Source organism: Nerophis ophidion, linkage group LG07 (assembly GCF_033978795.1).
Source record: "Nerophis ophidion isolate RoL-2023_Sa linkage group LG07, RoL_Noph_v1.0, whole genome shotgun sequence".
NCBI lineage: Eukaryota > Metazoa > Chordata > Actinopteri > Syngnathiformes > Syngnathidae > Nerophis > Nerophis ophidion.
The window spans coordinates 55,426,110-55,445,591 of NC_084617.1; the positions used below are offsets into that span (position 1 = coordinate 55,426,110).

The 19,482-nt window shown below is 41.4% G+C and overlaps 1 protein-coding gene across 6 annotated transcripts; it reads left to right on the forward strand.

The window, feature by feature from the left end:
• Positions 1–1,091: 1,091 nt before the first annotated feature.
• cmklr1 (chemokine-like receptor 1) lies at positions 1,092–7,657 on the forward strand. Of its 6 annotated transcripts, none has more exons than XR_009807542.1 (6): positions 1,092–1,234; positions 1,312–2,431; positions 2,960–3,167; positions 7,004–7,091; positions 7,147–7,365; positions 7,451–7,657. XR_009807542.1 is itself a non-coding variant. In XM_061906561.1 (2 exons), the coding sequence occupies exon 2, from the start codon at positions 1,332–1,334 to the stop codon at positions 2,367–2,369; it is 1,038 nt and encodes a 345-aa protein (XP_061762545.1). In that variant the 5' UTR covers positions 1,092–1,234; positions 1,312–1,331; the 3' UTR covers positions 2,370–2,491. The 6 variants fall into 6 exon arrangements, 1 of the variants encoding a protein (XP_061762545.1); XR_009807541.1 differs by having other exon boundaries at positions 2,960–3,035; positions 3,103–3,167; positions 7,004–7,365; XR_009807540.1 differs by having other exon boundaries at positions 7,004–7,365.
• The last annotated feature ends 11,825 nt before the right edge of the window (positions 7,658–19,482 follow it).

Genomic DNA, 19,482 nt, shown 5'->3' on the forward strand with positions numbered 1-19,482 from the left:
GTGTTTTCAATTTAAAAAAATGGGTGTCCCCCATCTCTCGCTGTAAGTCTGCTGGAATAGGCTCCAGCTCACCCGTGCCCTTAATGAGGATTACAAAAAAAGGATAGATGGATGTGGGGAAAAATTTTAATTTCCAAAATACAAAAACACAAAATAAACGTGCTCCAGTAAATAAATAAACATTAAGAAGTGCAGTAATAGCATCACGTAAAATAAATGAATGCTGCAAACGTGACTAGTGTTATGGTATTGAAGCAACAAGCCAAAAATTCTGAGACAAGACATAAAGAGAGAAAGGAGGAGGTGAGTAAAACGCTTGACAAACCATTAACAATTTCCCCCTTTAATAAACACCCCTGAATCGTGAAGAGAGGGAGGGTTGTAATAAAGAGCTTTTTTCGTCCTCTTAAATGTTGGTGGACCAGCCTGGACACCTCGTCTTCAGATAGTAGTAACCTACTGTTCACAGGCTCAGTAGTAATGCCTTCCATATTCATCATGTTCTGCCAATCAACATAATGACAATGTGATGATGAAGACAATTATCGTTCATTCCCTTGCTCCCATGGTTTTCATGTCGCCTCAAGGAACACAGATGTCAATAGGAGTAACACAAACGCACACACACACACACGCACACACACACACACACACACACACACGCACACAAGTGAAACAGCTTGCTTATTAAAGCCAAGGGCTGGCAATTGTTAATATAAAATGCGTTAACTAATATCCAGATGAACATGCAAAAATGGAGTCTATTTCCAGTGCAGTCGATGAATTATGGCTTTATGAACACTGCACTCCCATGTGCAGTCCTCTTCTGTCGGCTTCGAACAAACACATGTGGCTGACAACAGGCCTCTGGCAGACAACAGAAAAGCATCCAATTCCCTAAACATCAGAGCCATCTCCCAAAACTCTGACATCGGCGCATGTGAATATTTCATGCCTTTCATGTTCACAAGGCAGAGGGAGAACACAGCAGTTTAACGCTGTTTTTCTTTTTGTTGACACGTGGTTTGGTCTCTGAATGGACTTCTGCATTCCGACAGTTCTTTTTTTATCATTCTACCTAGCCTCAAACAGCAGTACTGAAAGTGTTCCGGCAATGGTGCAATGTTGGGAAACCATCCGGTCAGCTGATTGCTCATCAGTCTAAAAAGTGAAGGAATCGGAGCGTTGTGCTGACTCTTGTCTCTGGGCAGCATCAAGTCAACATCACTGGAAGGTTTGTATTGACTTTATCTGTCAAACTGGATTAACCGCTACACCATTTGCTCATTGTTTTGTCTCCTATCCCAACAGAACTCTACAGTTGAGAGAAAATGGATGGGATTTTTTACGAAGATTACAGCAACTACACCTATGAGGAAAGCTTCAACCCACACGAAGAGCTGGTTTATCACCACAAATCCACCTGTACCAGCGACGCCCTTTGCGTGTCTCTGCTAGTGGTCACCGCCGTCATTTTCGTATTGGGCTTCTGCGGGAACGCCGTGGTCATTTGGATCTCCGGCTTCAAGATGAAGAAGACGGTCAACACCACGTGGTACCTGAGCCTGGCCATCTCCGACTTTGTCTTCTGCACCTTCCTGCCCTTCATCATCACTCAAATGGCCATGGAGAAGTGGATCTTTGGACTCTTCCTATGCAAGTTTGCCTCGTCCGTGTTGTTCCTTAACATGTTCAGCAGCATCTTCCTCCTAGTCATCATCAGCGCCGACCGCTGCGTGTCTGTCATATTTCCCGTCTGGGCTCAGAATCACCGCACGGTACGAAAGGCATCAGTTGTGGTGATCCTGGCCTGGGTTCTCGCCATTGCGCTGAGTCTTCCCTCCGCTGTCTTCCGGGAAGTTCAGAATCAGATGGGCAGGAGCATCTGCTACAACAACTACACACTAAATCCACACAGTCACAAAATAATTGTAACTAGCCGCTTCCTGGCAGGCTTTGTGGTGCCTTTTGTTGTCATCAGTATCTGCTACTTGGTCATCATCGCCAAGCTTCGCAACAACAGAATGACCAAATCCTCCAAACCCTTCAAAGTCATGACCGCGCTCATCGCTACTTTCTTCATCTGTTGGCTGCCCTACCACGTCTTTATTCTTCTCGAGCTCAACCACCACAACTACAACCATGGCCTCTTAACTGCTGGACTACAAGTGGGTACATGCCTGGCGGCGGCCAACAGTTTCCTCAACCCGGTGCTCTATGTGTTCATGGGTAATGACTTCCAGCAGAGGTTTAAGAGCTCCTTGTTGTCAAAGATGGAGAACGCCATGGGAGACGAAGGGCGTACCACTAGCCGGTATTTGTCCAGGTCCAGCTCCGCAGACAATGGCAGGGCATCCACACACATCTAAAAAAAAAACCTCTCTCGACAGTGGCAATTCCTCTAAGACTGCAAGGGAAGCTTAGCTCAGTGGTCAGTACGTACTTTTGTGTTTACATTTCATTAAATATGCTGTTCAATTTTTGTTGAGAATTGGCTACTTTCCGACATTCTTCTCATTCAATGTGGTAGCGTCACAGTGCATTAAACAGTGTTAAAGCTTAAAGGCCTACTGAACCCCACTACTACCCACCACACAGTCTGATAGTTTATATATCAATGATGAAATATTAACATTGCAACACATGCCAATACGGCCTTTTAAGTTTACTAAATTACAATTTAAAATTTCCCGGGAGTTTCGTCTTCGAAACGTCGTGTAATGATGACGTGTACGCAAGACGTCACGCGTTTTTAGGAAGTATGAGCGCTACGCACACACACAGCTAAAAGTCATCTGCTTTAACGGCATAATTACACAGAATTTTGGAGATCTGTGTTGCTGAATCTTTTGCAATTTGTTCAATTAATATTGGAGAAGTCAAAGTAGAAAGATGGAGTTGGGAAGCTTTAGCCTTTAGCCACTCAAACACACGGTGATTCCTTGTTTAAAATTCCCAGAGCTGAAACTTTACTATGGATCAGAGCGCGGTCAAGCAGACATGGATCCCAACCGAATGTCAACCAGCAGGTTTCGGTGAGAAAATTGTGGTTAAAAAGTCACCACTTACCGGATTACAGCTGAGCTTGTGCCGTCCGTACAGCTGCCATCGACTCCCCTGAGATATTGGTGTCAACACACCCGTGGACAAATCCCTCCGACTATCAGGTAATATTAAACTCACTAAAACACTAGCAACACAATAGAAAGATAAGGGATTTCCCAGAATTATCCTATTAAATGTGTTTAAAAACATCGGAATCCGTCCCAATGCAATCGTGTTTTGTTTTTTTAACTCGTTTTTTTTTTTTCTAGTCCGTCGCTATCAATATCCTCAAACACGAATCTTTCATCCTCGCTCAAATTAATGGAGAAATTGTTGTTTTCTCGGTCCGAATAGCACTTTTTGTTGGAGGCTCCCATTAAAATCAATGTGAATATGTGAGGAGCCCCCACACTTGCGATGTCATCGTCTGCGACTTCCGGTAGAAGGAGGGCTTTTCTCTTAACACCGACAGTTGCAAACTTTATCGTGGATGTTCTCTACTAAATCCTTTCAGCAAAAATATGGTAATATCGCGAAATGATCAAGTATGACACATAGAATGGACCTGCTATCCCCGTTTGAATAAGAAAATCTCATTTCAATAGGCCTTTAACGTCCATTGACTTCAATGGGGGACCATAGAGTGGATTGTTCCGCTGCAGCCAAATTAGACAGCCATTGGATAAATGCTCGGCATTGTCCCGCCCATCAGACACCGAGCGTCTCTGGAAGTGTAAGGACTGTGGGCTTGGTCGAGGCTGGTCTGGCTGCTGGGCTTCAGTATTATGATTGGATGATCTGTCTGCGGCTGACTCCCCTTTTGATTGTCAGAAAAATGACTGAACCAGCGGTCCTGAAATATAAATAACTTTCATTCTGTTGTTCCAAGTTCATCTGGAGAATTTTACAATCCTCGAAGTGGCGTTTTCTTAGAAAAATCTAGCATCTTTATATATTTTATCTTTTATTGGAGACAGTTCCCGTGTCTAGAGAGAATAAAAATGAGCTTCCCTTACTTGAAAGAGCACGCAGCCGCCCCCGCTGTATCTCACCTCGTTTGTGTTGTCCAAAACTGAAACAGCAACACTCTATAGAAAGGAAGCTGCAGGCAATTTCAGCGTAAATATGTGCGCAAGCTCGTTCACTTCACGCTGTATTTCATTGGGGGATGACCTCAGCAAAGGCCTCCACACTTCAGGCGTGTGACAAATAAATAATGAAAATGCAAATTACTCGCATATTTCACATCCAACACAATTCACACTGGCGGCGATGGCATTCATGAGCGTCTGAGCCCATGTTCCGCACAGTTGCGTGAGCCAATAAAAAATTCATCGTTCCTCAAAACAAAAAAAAAAGAATATGTCACGTCCATGCTCAGTGTGAAAGTGTGTGTAAAAAATTGTGTTGACTTATTACTAGTTACAGCACAAAGATGACATAGATGTATATACATGTCTTTTTTGGGGGGGTGACATAGTATATTTTGTATTATTGTATACATGTAAACAAAACATTTAACAATGTTTATCCTCTCTGATGAAAAAAAATACCACCTGTGGTCCTTTTAAAAATATATAAGCCAAAAGTTTCAGTATAATGTGTATATAATAGTGTTAGCAAATTGTTATCACTTTTGAATTGGGATTAACCATGATTACATTAATTAAGTAAACAGTCTAAATAAACTTGAAAATATCCCCCAACATTTTGACACAAATGCAAATTAATTGTCAAAATATTATACACAATTATTCTATTTAAGTTTCTCGGTTATATATATATATATCGTATTTCCTTGAATTGCCACAGGGCATATAGTATATGCGCCTGCCTTGAATTAACTCACTTCCCAAAATAATTAGCGCATGCTTAGTATTACCGCCTGGTCCAACTCGTGACGTCACAAGTGACACTTCCCCTGTCATCATTTTCAAAATGGAGAAGGCCGATTTCAATACCGGTAATTTGAAATCGCATAAAGGGAAGAAGATTAAGAGCTATTCAGTAGGATTTAAGGTCCAAGCTTACATTTAACTTTTTTACTGTATACCTTTGGTAAGTGCCGGAGTGACAAGAGGTTTTAAAATAATTAGCGCATGCTTACTTTTACCGCATGCCTTTGGTAAGCACAGGAGTGAGAAGAGGTTTTAAATTAATTAGCGCCCCGGCGGCAATTCAAGGAAATACAGTATATATATACTGTATATATATATATATATATATAAGGACTGTCAAAGTTTATATATATACATACACACATATATATATATGTGTGTGTGTATATAAATATGTATATATGTGTGCGTGTATATGTGTATATATATACATATATTAATGTATGTATATATATATATATATATATATATATATATATATATATATATATATGTGTGTGTGTATATGTATATTATACACATATATAGCTATACATGTATATATCCAGTATATATATATATATATATATATATATTAATATATATATATATATAGATGTATATGTCTGTGTGTGTGTGTGTGTGTGTGTGTGTTTGTTTGTTTGTTTGTTTGTGTGTGCAAATATTTGCTCATTAGTTGCTTTCATTTGTGAACCAGAAGACGGTTGAACCACGAAGATAAACACATTACCAGGCAATTTCAGATCATTTCCGGATAATGGCAAGTCTTTGCTCAAGGGAAAAGATACAGAAATGATTACTGTTTTTGCCCCCTTTTTTAACTCTAAACTGAACCTTCACTCGCCTGAACACGAATCTGTAATTGTATTTGTGTGGCAGTGTTTATTTACTGGTTAGTGCTTCAATATGATGGATAAATGTGTGGATGTATTTTTGAGACAGGGTGCACTTAGTTTTCACATGAAGGCCTCTCTTAATGACAACGGGAAATGAACATCTTCATTCAGTCCACTGCCCTACACGCTATAATTGCTTTTGGACAGGAGATTATTATATGACAAATAGATCCCTTTAAACAATAATGTTCATCCATCACACTGCAGTTGAAATACAACACGTCCGGCTGTTCTAGCCAGTCGGCAAGCAGCTTGTTGAATGGACTTGTGCTATTGTCATTTTAACAAATGAAAGCTGTGCACGATCATTCATGCATGTTTTTGATTTTTGACCTTTTTTGCTTCCATTTTTGGCATTAAAAATGTAAGTACAGCAAACACATCTTCTGTGTTTTTCTTTCTCAAATCAAGGTAAGATACAATGTAGTTCAATCACAAAATCTGCATTTTTAAAAATAGTCAGAAATGTTACAAAAAAATCAAAATAGCTATGAAAATTCAATAATACGATTGCTTGAATTTTTTTTAATTGTGTTTTAAAAAGTGGGTCTAAACCACATCCATGCAATTGCTTGGTTTTTGCCGTCCGGTGACATTAAGTTTAGGAAGGAATGGGGGCCCAGAATTTGTTGCCACATCCTTGCTTCAGCTACTAACACTTTAAGTTGTGATGCAGCATGTTTTGGGGTCAAAAGAACACTTCCACTGTGGGTGTCAAAAGGGCACAACAAAAGATTAATGACTCCACATTGCACTGCTGACCCAGGAAATTAGTTTTGTAGTTACCTATTTCCCAAAGCAGGAATAATTTTGCTAGAATTATATGAAAAGAGTGCGAGAACATGGTTCTTTTGATGTTGTAATAGAGAGGGTCTGCATTGCATGGTTACATCACTGAGCCGGAATGGAGGCTACAATCATCTCTTTCAGTCTCCTGACAAGTGGAGCTTATGTGGTGTGAAGTGACTCCGTCACGAACCCACAGAAAATGACACCGTGATAAAATCATTCTTTTCAGTTTAAGTCCAATACTTAGTTTTTTTCTTTTGTTCAGTCTCATCATTTTATAACAAAAAACTATAAAGTTGTCAACAAAACAGACAGGTGCTTGCATTCATTGTGTCATTCCAATCTAATACAATTTAATCTACTTTATTTATTCAGCACATTATTTAGCTGTGGAGAGGGGCGTGGTCTACGCGTTCCCTGCGGGCGGGGCATGTGCAGGGACCGGCCATGAAGCAGCAGACAGGTGAGTGGATACCTCAGCTGGAACGAGTTATCTAATCAGCTGTTCCCTTTATCAGCAGCGTTGCAGATCATGACTGGGCTGGCAAACGAGAGTGAGGGCCAGACGAGGGAACAGACGGATAAAACTACATGCATAAGCTGAAACGCTTAAGAGAACTTTGTCCATTCTCTTTATGGGAGAAGCTGAATTAAAAGATTGGAACCACTGCTCCAGGGTGTGGTATTTCCTGCCAAGCAACGGAGGATCTGGGTCGGAGACCTTCCACAATAGCATGGTGGTTAAATTACTAATAAAATTAAAACAAGTAAGAACAAAACTAATTCAGTCAACCTTTTTTCTATACCAATTGTCCTCAACAGGGTCACTGGTGAACTATCCCAACTGACTTGGAGAACTGCTGACGAGAGTCAGGGTAAATGGGTTATACCTGTATAGCATGAATTGAATTGATTAACGTGGTAAACAAGTTGAAAACTTATTTGGGTGTTACCATTTAGTGGTCAATTGTACGGAATATGTACTGAACTGTGCAATCTACTAATAAAAGTATCAATCAATCAATCAAAGCACTTTTCTACCTTCAAGGTACTCAAAGCACTTTGACACTATTTCCACATTCACCTATTCACACACATTCACACACCGATGGCGGGAGCTAATATGCAAGGCGCTAACCAGGATCCCATCAGGAAAAAGGGTGAAGTGTCTTGCTCAAGGACACAACGGACGTGACTAGGTTGGTAGAAGCTAGGGATCGAACCAGGAACCCCCAGGTTGCTGGCACACCAACCCATGCACCCTGGACGGCTCGCCAGACAATCGTAGAACACTAATAAGCAAACTCACACTTAGGGTCAAATTACAATTAATCTATCCCATCCATTTTGTGCCGCTTGTCCGTTTTTGAAAAATATCCTAATATTTTTGAAAGGCGGGAGGAAGTTCCCAGAGTAGACACACGCGTGCACAGAGAGAACATGCAAACTGTACACAGTACAGATGCGCGGTTTGCGGTCACAACCGTGGAGTCCGCGGGTAAACCGCGGGTCGGGCGGGTGACATGACGAAAAAATAGATTTTGAATAGATTCGGGCGGGTGGCGGTTGAACCAATTCGGAAATATATGTTGTTATAATCCCAAGAATGTAGGCCCATAAAACTTCTTCGTTTGTCTTGTCTTTATTGCACAAGATGTAATACAACCACACAACAGCTCTCATGTCTCTAACGCTTTTCCAGGGACAACTCGAACACTCACTTCCTGTCGAAAACGTCACTTCCCTATCTCTCTCGGAAGTCCCGCCCCCCAGCCAAAGTCATTGGCTAACACCCTGTAGCCAGCCGCTACATTATACATAGTTAAATGTTATGTTGAAGAGGTTCATTTAGCCTACTGACGTGTATTTACAAATGGTTGATTTATACAGGCTAGTAGGTAAAGTGTTGTACCTGACAACTCTTGATGGTACAATCCATATATCACGTCACAGACAACGTCACGCTAACATCACGTGACACCTCTGATGAAGGCTGCAGAAGCAAGGTAGCCCAAACTTTTCAGGTACAACACTTTACCTTACTAGCCTATAGAAATCAACCATTCATAAATAGTTAAATGGTGTTACCCACATACGAAAAACGAGCAGCACTCTCTAAAACAGTATGTGGGCATACTTTTATTTTGAAGTGTCTCGTTTGGTCTGTCGACGGATGTAAGCAAGCTACTTCCGGGTATGGCCAACAAGGTATTTGTCATTTGTTGGTATTTTACTTGGTAAAATGTTTGATCCACATGCTGTGCATGTTATTATTTTTACGTTTGCAACGTGCTTTATTTGTTACAGTTTTCACGGTGGATTTGAAGGGAAAGGAAGCCTTCAAATAAATCAGTTCAAGAAAGCTATTGTGTCTGTGCAATTTGGAGGGAGTTACACTTTCTAACCTCACTAATGCCTTGCATCATCTATATTAGATATATAACAACGGGCGGGTGGCGGGCGGGTGTGGGTTTGATGAAATGTTGGTTCGGGTGGGTGGCGGGTGGATGATGACTTTAGTGATGCGGTTGCGGATGATATAATTGCCTATCCGCGCATCTCTAGTACACAGGAATATTTCAATGGAGAGTCAAGCGCATGATCTCCTGAATGTGCTGCCAACATGCTGACGCAACTCAGTAAAAATAAAAGAATACATCTAGGAAATAAATAAAAGCCAACTCTCATGCTGGGCTAAAAGCTGAAGAATAGAAATATTACGCACTTTAAAAGTCATTACAGTGGTGGACAGTCTAATCTCCAGAAGGAGATTGCTCCAGAGATGTATTCATTCATTCTTTACCGCTTTCCTGATCAGGCTGACAGGTGAGTTAGAGCCTATCCCAGCTGAATTTAGGGTAAGGAAAACCACAGCCCGTTAGTCAGGGATGTGTGCTTGGGGTAGGCAGGTGTGGCAGAGCCTAACTTGTCATAATTAAAAGAAGAAAAAACAATATTAAAATACATATCAATATTTGTCCATTAAACTATGTTAGTTTTTAACATTACTTGAGTAAAAATGACTGCATCTGCACAAAAATCTAACATGAGGCTTCTGGGTCTCATGCTTCTGGGTCTGCTCGTCGCCAAAAATAATGTTTTTAACATAAGTGTGACATTGTTATTCTTGGTCATCGGACTATGAACAGAGCAGTCGGCATTTTATTAAGTTAGAGTTGAAGTTGCAATTATTGTCACACAAATACTTGGTGTGGTGAAATGTGTCTTCTGCATTTGACCCATCCCCATGTTCCACCCCCTGGGAGGTGAGGGGAGCAGTGAGCAGCAGCGTGCGGCGCGCTCGGGAATCATTTGGCGATTTAAAGGGGAACATTATCACCAGACCTATGTAAGCGTCAGTATATACCTTGATGGTGCAGAAAAAAGACCATATATTTTCTCAACCGATTTCCGGACTCTAAATGGGTGAATTTTGGCGAATTAAACGCCTGTCTGTTTATTGCTCTGGTGGCGATGACGTCAGAACGTGACGTCACCGAGGTAATACAGGCACCATTTTCATTTTGTACACATTACACACACGGGTCTCAGCTCTGTTATTTTCCGTTTTTTCGACTATTTTTTGGAACCTTGGAGACATCATGCCTCGTCGGTGTGTTGTCGGAGGATGTTACAACACTAAGAGGGAGGGATTCAAGTTGCACCGAAGATGCGAAAGTGTCTGCCGCCAGACCCCCATTGAATGTGCTGTAGTGTCTTCACATTTTACAGGCGATGACAGACATGACACAGAGATGTATGGATAACCTGCAGATGCATTTGCAATGATAAAGTCAACGAAATCACAAAGGTGAGTTTTGTTGTTGACTTATGTGCTAATCAGACCTATTTGGTTACGGCGTGAGTGCCAGCTAATCGATGCTAACATGCTACGCTAATCGATGCTAACATGCTATGCTAATCGATGCTAACATGCTATTTACCGGCAATGGCAGACATGGCACAGAGATGTATGGATAACCTGCAGATGCATTTGCAATGATAAAGTCAACGAAATCACAAAGGTGAGTTTTGTTGATGTTGACTTATGTGCTAATCAGACATATTTGGTTGCGGCGTGACTAACAGCTAATCGATGCTAACATGCTATTTACCAGCGGTGCTGAAGCAGACATGGCACAGAGATGTATGGATAACCTGCAGATGCATTTGCAACGATAAAGTCAACAAAATCACAAAGGTGAGTTTTGTTGTTGACTTATGTGCTAATCAGACATATTTGGTTGCGGCGTGACTGCCAGCTAATCGATGCTAACATGCTACGCTAATCGATGCTAACATGCTATTTACCGGCGATGACAGACATGGCACAGAGATGTATGGATAACCTGCAGATGCATTTGCAATGATAAAGTCAATGAAATCAGAAAGGTGAGTTTTGTTGATGTTGACTTATGTGCTAATCAGACATATTTGGTTACGGCGTGACTGCCAGCTAATCGATGCTAACATGCTACGCTAATTGATGCTAACATGCTATGCTAATCGATGCTAACATGCTATTTACCGGCGATGACAGACATGGCAAAGAGATGTATGGATAACCTGCAGATGCATTTGCAAGGATAAAGTCAACGAAATCACAAAGGTGAGTTTTGTTGATGTTGACTTATGTGCTAATCAGACATATTTGGTTGCGGCGTGACTAACAGCTAATCGATGCTAACATGCTATTTACCGGCGATGACAGACATGACACAGAGATGTATGGATAACCTGCAGATGCATTTGCAACGATAAAGTCAACGAAATCCCAAAGGTGAGTTTTGTTGATGTTGACTTATGTGCTAATCAGACATATTTGATCGTGGCGTGACTGCCAGCTAATCAATGCTAACATGTTATTTACCGGCGGTGCTGAAGCAGACATGGCACAGAGATGTATGGATAACCTGCAGATGCATTTGCAACTATATTACGTTTCCTTCCACCAACATTTAATGCGAAAAAAACACCTACCAATCGGCGGATTTAAGTTGCTCCTTTATCACAAAATGCGAAACTCCTCATCGTTTTGTCCGCACATTTTACCGTCGATGCTAACGCAGCTATTCGGCCATGCTATGGCTATGAATAGCGTCAATAGATTCGCTTAATAGCTTCAGTTTCTTCTTCAATACTTTCATACTCCAACCATCTGTTTCAATACATGCGTAATCTGTTGAATCGCTTAAGCCGCTGAAATCCGAGTCTGAATCCGGGCTAATGTCACTATATCTTGCTGCGGTATTCCCATTGTTTGTTTACATTGGCAGCACTGTATGACGTCACAGGGAAATGGATAGTGGTTTCGAAGATAGCGAAAATAAGGCACTTTAAAGCTTTATTTAGGGATATTCCGGGACCGGTAAAATTTTGAAAAAATCTTCAAAAAATACAACAAGCCACTGGGAACTGATTTTTATTGTTTTTAACCCTTTTGAAATTGTGATAATGTTCGCCTTTAACCTCCAATCCCAACCCTTGATGCTGAGTGCCATGCAAGGAGGCAAAGGGTACCATTTTTTGTAGTCTTTGGTATGACTCGGCCGGGGTTTGAATTCACAACCTCCCAGTCTCTAACCACAAGGCCTCTGAGCTTATTAGAGTGCCTCTGGTTGTGCTCAGACTCGCCACACTGTGAGAAGTGGGGGCCATCGTGACCTCGCAGATGAATGTTTGCTACCGTTTTTTTTATCAGGAAACGAGCCAGTGTTTGTGTTTAGTTTTTTCGTATTTTTTCAGATGCAAGAACGTTGCTGTAATGCTCAGATGAATAATAATAAACGTGGCTGCCAATATGTAGGATTACATATGTAATATCAAATACTTATTTAAACTGGACTTTCAGACAAAACAGAAGTGATCAAACCGAGTATGTTTTCATGGAGGATAGAGCATGTACTTCACATAAAAATATAGTAGAAAGTAAGAAAGACTATATTGTAAATTTTTCATCTAAAACAATTAACGGGTCCACGATGTATTTGGTAACATTTTAATGAAAGTGACCCCAAATGGGACAAGTGGTACAAAATGGATGGATGGATCATACCTTCATCCATCCATCATCTTCCGCTTATCCGAGGTCGGGTCGCGGGGGCAACAGCCTAAGCAGGGAAACCCAGACTTCCCTCTCCCCAGCCACTTCGTCTAGCTCTTCCCGGGGGATCCCGAGGCGTTCCCAGGCCAGCCGGGAGACATAGTCTTCCCAACGTGTCCTTGGTCTTCCCCGTGGCCTCCTACCGGTTGGACGTGCCCTAAACACCTCCCTAGGGAGGCGTTCGGGTGGCATCCTGACCAGATGCCCGAGCCACCTCATCTGGCTCCTCTCGATGTGAAGGAGCAGCGGCTTTACTTTGAGTTCCTCCCGGATGGCAGAGCTTCTCACCCTATCTCTAAGGGAGAGCCCCGCCACACGGCGGAGGAAACTCATTTCGGCCGCTTGTACCCGTGATCTTATCCTTTCGGTCATGACCCAAAGCTCATGACCATAGGTGAGGATGGGAACGTAGATCGACCGGTAAATTGAGAGCTTTGCCTTCCGGCTCAGCTCCTTCTTCACCACAACGGATCGGTACAACGTCCGCATTACTGAAGACGCCGCACCGATCCGCCTGTCGATCTCACGATCCACTCTTCCCTCACTCGTGAACAAGACTCCAAGGTACTTGAACTCCTCCACTTGGGGCAGGGTCTCCTCCCCAACCCGGAGATGGCATTCCACCCTTTTCCGGGCGAGAACCATGGACTCGGACTTGGAGGTGCTGATTCTCATTCGGGTCGCTTCACACTCGGCTGCGAACCGATCCAGCGAGAGCTGAAGACCCTGGTCAGATGAAGCCATCAGGACCACATCATCTGCAAAAAGCAGAGACCTAATCCTGCGGTTACCAAACCGGAACCCCTCAACGCCTTGACTGCGCCTAGAAATGCTGTCCATAAAAGTTATGAACAGAATCGGTGACAAAGGACAGCCTTGGCGGAGTCCAACCCTCACTGGAAACGTGTCCGACTTACTGCCGGCAATGCGGACCAAGCTCTGGCACTGATTGTACAGGGAGCGGACCGCCACAATAAGACAGTCCCATACCCCATACTCTCTGAGCACTCCCCACAGGACTTCCCGAGGGACACGGTCGAATGCCTTCTCCAAGTCCACAAAGCACATGTACACTGGTTGGGCAAACTCCCATGCACCCTCAAGAACCCTGCCGAGAGTATAGAGAGTATAAAAAAGCTCCTTGGATCATACCTATTTTTTGTTATTGTTATCATCTTAATGAGAAGCCTGGACTACCAGTGATTAGACTATTGTATATGAATTTGGCAACTTTTCCAAATAATTGTTTTAAAACCCTTTAACAGCGAAGCCACACCAACAAATCACTGACCAGTTTTTTAAACAAGAGGTTCTGCCCTTTTTTTTAAGTGAGGTATAAGTCATTACAGTGATGCAACTTACTGCATCACAGCAGCTCAGGAAGACAAAACTACTAACCCTGTTTCCATATGAGTTGGGAAATTGTGTTAGATGTAAATATAAACGGAATACAATTATTTGCAAATCCTTTTAAACCTATATTCAGTTGAATGCACTACAAAGACAAGATATTTGATGTTCAAACTCATAAACTTTATTTTTTCTTTGCAAATAATATTTAATTTAGAATTTCTTGGCAGGCAATGCGTGCCAAAGTAGTTGGGAAAGGGCATGTTCATCACTGTGTAACATCACCTGTTCTTTTAAAAACACTCAATAAACATTTTGGGAACTGAGGAAACTAATTGTTGAAGCTTTGAAAGTGGAATTCTTTCCCATTCTTTTTTTATGTAGAGCTTCAGTCGTTCAACAGTCCGGGGTCTCCGCTGCCGTATTTTGCGCTTCATAATGCGCCAGACATTTTTGATGGGACACAGGTCTGGACTGCAGGCGGGCCAGGAAAGTACTCGCGCTCTTTTACTACGAAACCACTCTGTTGTAACACGTGGCTTGGCATTGTCTTGCTGAAATGAGCAGGGGCATCCATGATAACGTTGCTTGGATGACAACATATGTTGCGCCAAAACCTGTATGGACCTTTCAGCATTAATGGTGCCTTCACAGATGTGTAAGTTACCCATGCCTTGGGCACTAATACACCCCCATACCATCACAGATGCCGGCTTTTGAACTTTACGGTTATTTTCCTCTTTGTTTCGGAGGACACCACGTCCACAGTTTCCAAATATAATTTGAAATGTGGATTCGTCAGACCACAGAACTCTTTTCCACTTTGCATCAGTCCAACTTAGGTGAGCTCGGGCCCAGCCAAGCCGGCGGCGTTTCAGGATATTGTTGATAAATGGGTTTGGCTTTGCATAGCAGAGTTTTAACTTGCACTTACAGATGTAGCGACCAACTGTAGTTACTGACAGGGGTTTTATGAAGTGTTCCTGAGCCCATGTGGTGATATCGTTTACACACTGATGTCGGTTTTTGATGCAGTACCGCCTGAGGGATCAAAAGTCCGTAATATCATCGCTTATGTGCAGTGATTTCTCCAGATTCTCTGAACATTTTGATGATTTTATGGACCGTAGATGGTAAAATCCCTAAATTCCTTGCAATAGTTTGTTGAGAAATGTTGTTCTGAAACTGTTCCACAATTTGCTTACAAATTGGTGACCCTCGCCCCATCCTTGTTTGTGAAGAGGCTTTTATACCCAATCATGGTACCCACCTGTTCCCAATTAGCCTGCACACCTGTGGGATGTTCCAAATAAGTCTTTGATGAGTATTTCTCAACTTTATCAGTATTCATTTCCACCTTTCCCAACTTCTTTGCCACGTGTTGCCGGCATCAAATTCTAAAGTTACTGATTATTTGCACCAAAAAAAAATGTTTATCAGTTTGAACATCAAATATGTTGATTTTGTAGCATATTCAACTGAATATGGGTTGAAAATGATTTGCAAATCATTGTATTCCATTTATATTTACATCTAACACAATTCCCCAACTCATATGGAAACAGGGTTTGTAAGATATTATTGTGGGGCGGCGTGTCTCGGTTGGTAGAGCTTGAGGCTTCCAGGTTCGACCCCCGCTTCTGCCATTAGTCACAGCTGTGGTGTCCTTGGGCAAAACATGTTAACCACCTGCTCCCAGTGCCACCCACACTGGTTTAAATGTAGCTTCATGTAAAGTGCTTTAAATCACTAGAGAAAAACGCGATAGAAATATAATTCACTTCACATCAAAGCAGAGTGGTGGTTCGTTTACAAAAGGATCACTGGCCTGTGTATTGAAGACGTATAGGAAAGGTTTATACGACAAAGTCCTGCACATTTTAACATGTGGGTGTCCCTCATTATTTTTGTCTGTGTTTTGGTGTGTTGTTAGTCAAATTGTTGCTCTATTTTTGTTTAACAGCCAGCGTATTGAGGCAGTCATGCAAATGTTTTATACCATATATCATTGGCGGGCCGTGCATTTCCCACCTAGGCCTTCAGTGATGTCCGACTTCAATGATTATCTCTCAAAATACCATAATTTATGTCACCACATGACCATTTCTGGTGAAATACTATACAGAAACACATACAAACACTACTGGGCTGATCAACACTGTACCAAACGGGTTATTTTAAAAATCATTATACTCGAATCAGCAATTTAAACATATCTTATGTGGCACTGTCAAAATTAAAACAGCAAAAAACATATTAAGTGTGAAAAAATAAATAAATAAATTATCTGAACTCACAATTTAGAGAAACCATTACCGACGACAGCTATGCTACGACAGAGAATTGCAAGAATGTGTGGATATCCTGCGACACTCAAAGCAGATGCATTTCCAACGATAAAGTCAACAAAATCTGCAATATTGGAATATTGACCACCACTGAATCTGCCGGAGTGCGAGGAATTTCGGGACGGGCAGTCTCTTCCCACAGACAAGCGAGGTAAACCCCCTGGATATGATTTATGCCACTTCTTTTTCTGTCTCATGTTGTCCACCAAACTTATAACGTTGTGCATGAATGCACAAAGGTGAGTTTTGTTGATGTTATTGACTTATGTGAAGTGTGCTAATCAGACATATTTGGTCACGGCATGACTGCAAGCTAATCGATGCTAAAATGCTATTTAGGCTAGCTGTATGTACATATTGCATCATTATGCCTCATTTGTAGCTATATTTGCATCCAGCCTTTCCCTCCACCCACATTTAATGCCAAACAAACACATACGAATCGTTGGTTAAAAGGCGATCGCTGAATTCGTCCTCCCTTCCTCCCGTGCCTCTGTCTGTCGTGATATGACTCAATAGCTCCAGTTTCTTCTTCAATTTTGTTTTCGCTACCTGCCTCCACACTCTAACCATCCGTTTCAATACATGCGTGATCTGTGGAATCGCTTACGGTGCTGAAATCCGAGTCTGAATCCGAGCTAATAGCGCTATACCTTTCTGTGCTATCCGCCATGTTTGTTTCTGTGTGGTCACGCTATGGCAGGGGTAGGGAACCTATGGCTCTAGAGCCAGATGTGGCTCTTTTGATGACTGCACTTGGCTCTCCGATAAATCTTAGCTGATATTGCTTAACACGATAAGTAATGAATAATTCCGCTGGTAATCACAGTGTTAAAAATAACGTTCCAAATATAAAACATGCTCATGCATTTTCATCCATCCATCCGGTTTCTACCGCACCGGTTCAAGAAGTCGCTTTAATGGTAAGAAGTGTTTTATTTATTGTTGGTTAGCCTCAGAATAACAATGTTATTAAAAAGAATAAGAGACTTATTATACTCTAAAAATGTCGGTATTTCTTAAAATTGCATGCATATAGTTGTATTCAGTGTTAAAAAAAAAATATGGCTCTCACGGATATACTTTTAAAAATATTTGGCTTGTATGGCTCTCTCAGCCAAAAAGGTTCCCGACCCCTGCGCTATGGCGTCACAGGATAATGGACGGGTGGATATGACGACGGTTAAAATCAGGCACTTTGAAGCCGTTTTTCAGGATATTGCGTGATGGGTAAAATTTTGAGAAAAACTTCGAAAAATAAAATAAGCCACTGGGAACTGATTTTTATTGGTTTTAACCCTTCAGAAATTGTGATAATGTTCCCCTTTAAAGTGTTGAACCAAATGCCCATTACAGACACAGATAAGGAAATACAGAATCAAATGTCTATTTTTGTCATATTTATATTTAGTTTTTGCCAATAATGTTAGCAATACTGTATCTTTTTTTAAAGTCATCATGGACCGGGCGACGTGGTGATGAAAATAATAGAATTTAAAGATGAGTTGAGGTGTGAGGGGAAGATAAATTGGCAGTCGGAAAAGTTCAACAGGTCGACTTGTTTTGAGTCTTGAAGAGGTTTTCTTTGCAGGAGTAATAGCAGTAACCTTTTACAGTATTGAAGGATTGCAAGCATGCAGCTGCAAGACAGACGAAGAGGTTCTACTAACCAACCATCCAGGATGGGAACATCATTTCAGAACAAACTTTATTATTCTGTTCCGGTTTCTTTTAAAAATGAATCTCATTTCCCCCCCGAGTCACCTTCGATCTGCACTAGGCGACCATCTGTCCACCTGTCTCCCTCTTCTTCTTTTTTTTAACTCACCTGTGTGTCACCTTTTATCTCTTCCCCGCTTTATCTTCCTTTGTTGGACTTTCTGGGTCAAGCTGGTACTCATCTGAAGCCCCTCTCTCTCTCCCTCTTTTCACTATATGTGTATTGTATATCATTTTAACCTTTCTGCTACTGGAGCAATGTATTAGTGAGCAGCTGGAGAATGTCACTTGTTGCCAAGTCAGGTGGGAACACTGTCAGACAAATGCTGACATTATAATATAAAAAGAGGTCACACATCACCACGCTGACATCTGATAGTGACCCACAGGGCGTCCATATGTACGCTGTTGCCCCGCCTGTCAATCAATTCTCAGAGACGGGCCTATGTCGTATTAAAATAACTAGAAAATTCCCAGGGAAATTTAAATGGGCCTCGGGGTTGATACAGTAGAACAGTGGTTCTCAAATGGGGGTACGCATACCCCTGGGAGTACTTGAAGGTATGCCAATGGGTACGTGAGATTTTTTTTAAATATTCTAAAAATAGCAACAATTCAAAAATCCTTTATGAATATATTTATTGAATAATATGTCAACAAAAAAAAGAATGTTAGGTCATAAACTGTGAAAAGAAATACAACAAAGCAATATTCAATGTTGACAGCTAGATTTTTTGTGGACATGTTCCATAAAGATTTCTTTTTTTCTGACGAAATGTTTAGAATTAAGTTGATGAATCCAGATGGATCTCTATTACAATCCCCAAAGAGGGCACTTTAAGTTGATGACTACTTCTATGTGTAGAAATCTTTATTTATAATTGAATCACATGTTTATTTTTCAACAAGTTTTTAGTTATTTTTATATATTTTTTTCCAAATAGTTCAAGAAAAATCACTTCAAATGAGCAATATTTTGCACTCTTATACAATTGAATAAATCAGAATGATGACACAGTGCTCTATTTTACTTCCTTATGTCAGGTTCGTCCCTGACAGTTTGGTTATGTTTTAGTTTTTCCTGTCTTTGTTTCCTGTCAGCGCTCTTATTTTGTCTGTTTCCTGTCTATCTCCTTGAGCGCTGTTTCCCCTCAGCTGCGGCTGATTGGCACCTGGCCACACCTGGTGTCAATCAGCCGGAGCCTATTTTTACCTGCTTTGTCCTCCAATCAGTGCTGGATTATTGTTGCGTCGTGTCGTGTAGTTTTTTTGTTTGCTGTAAGCAATTAGGTTATGTTTTAGTTTTCCCTGTCTTTGTTTCCTGTCAGCGCTCT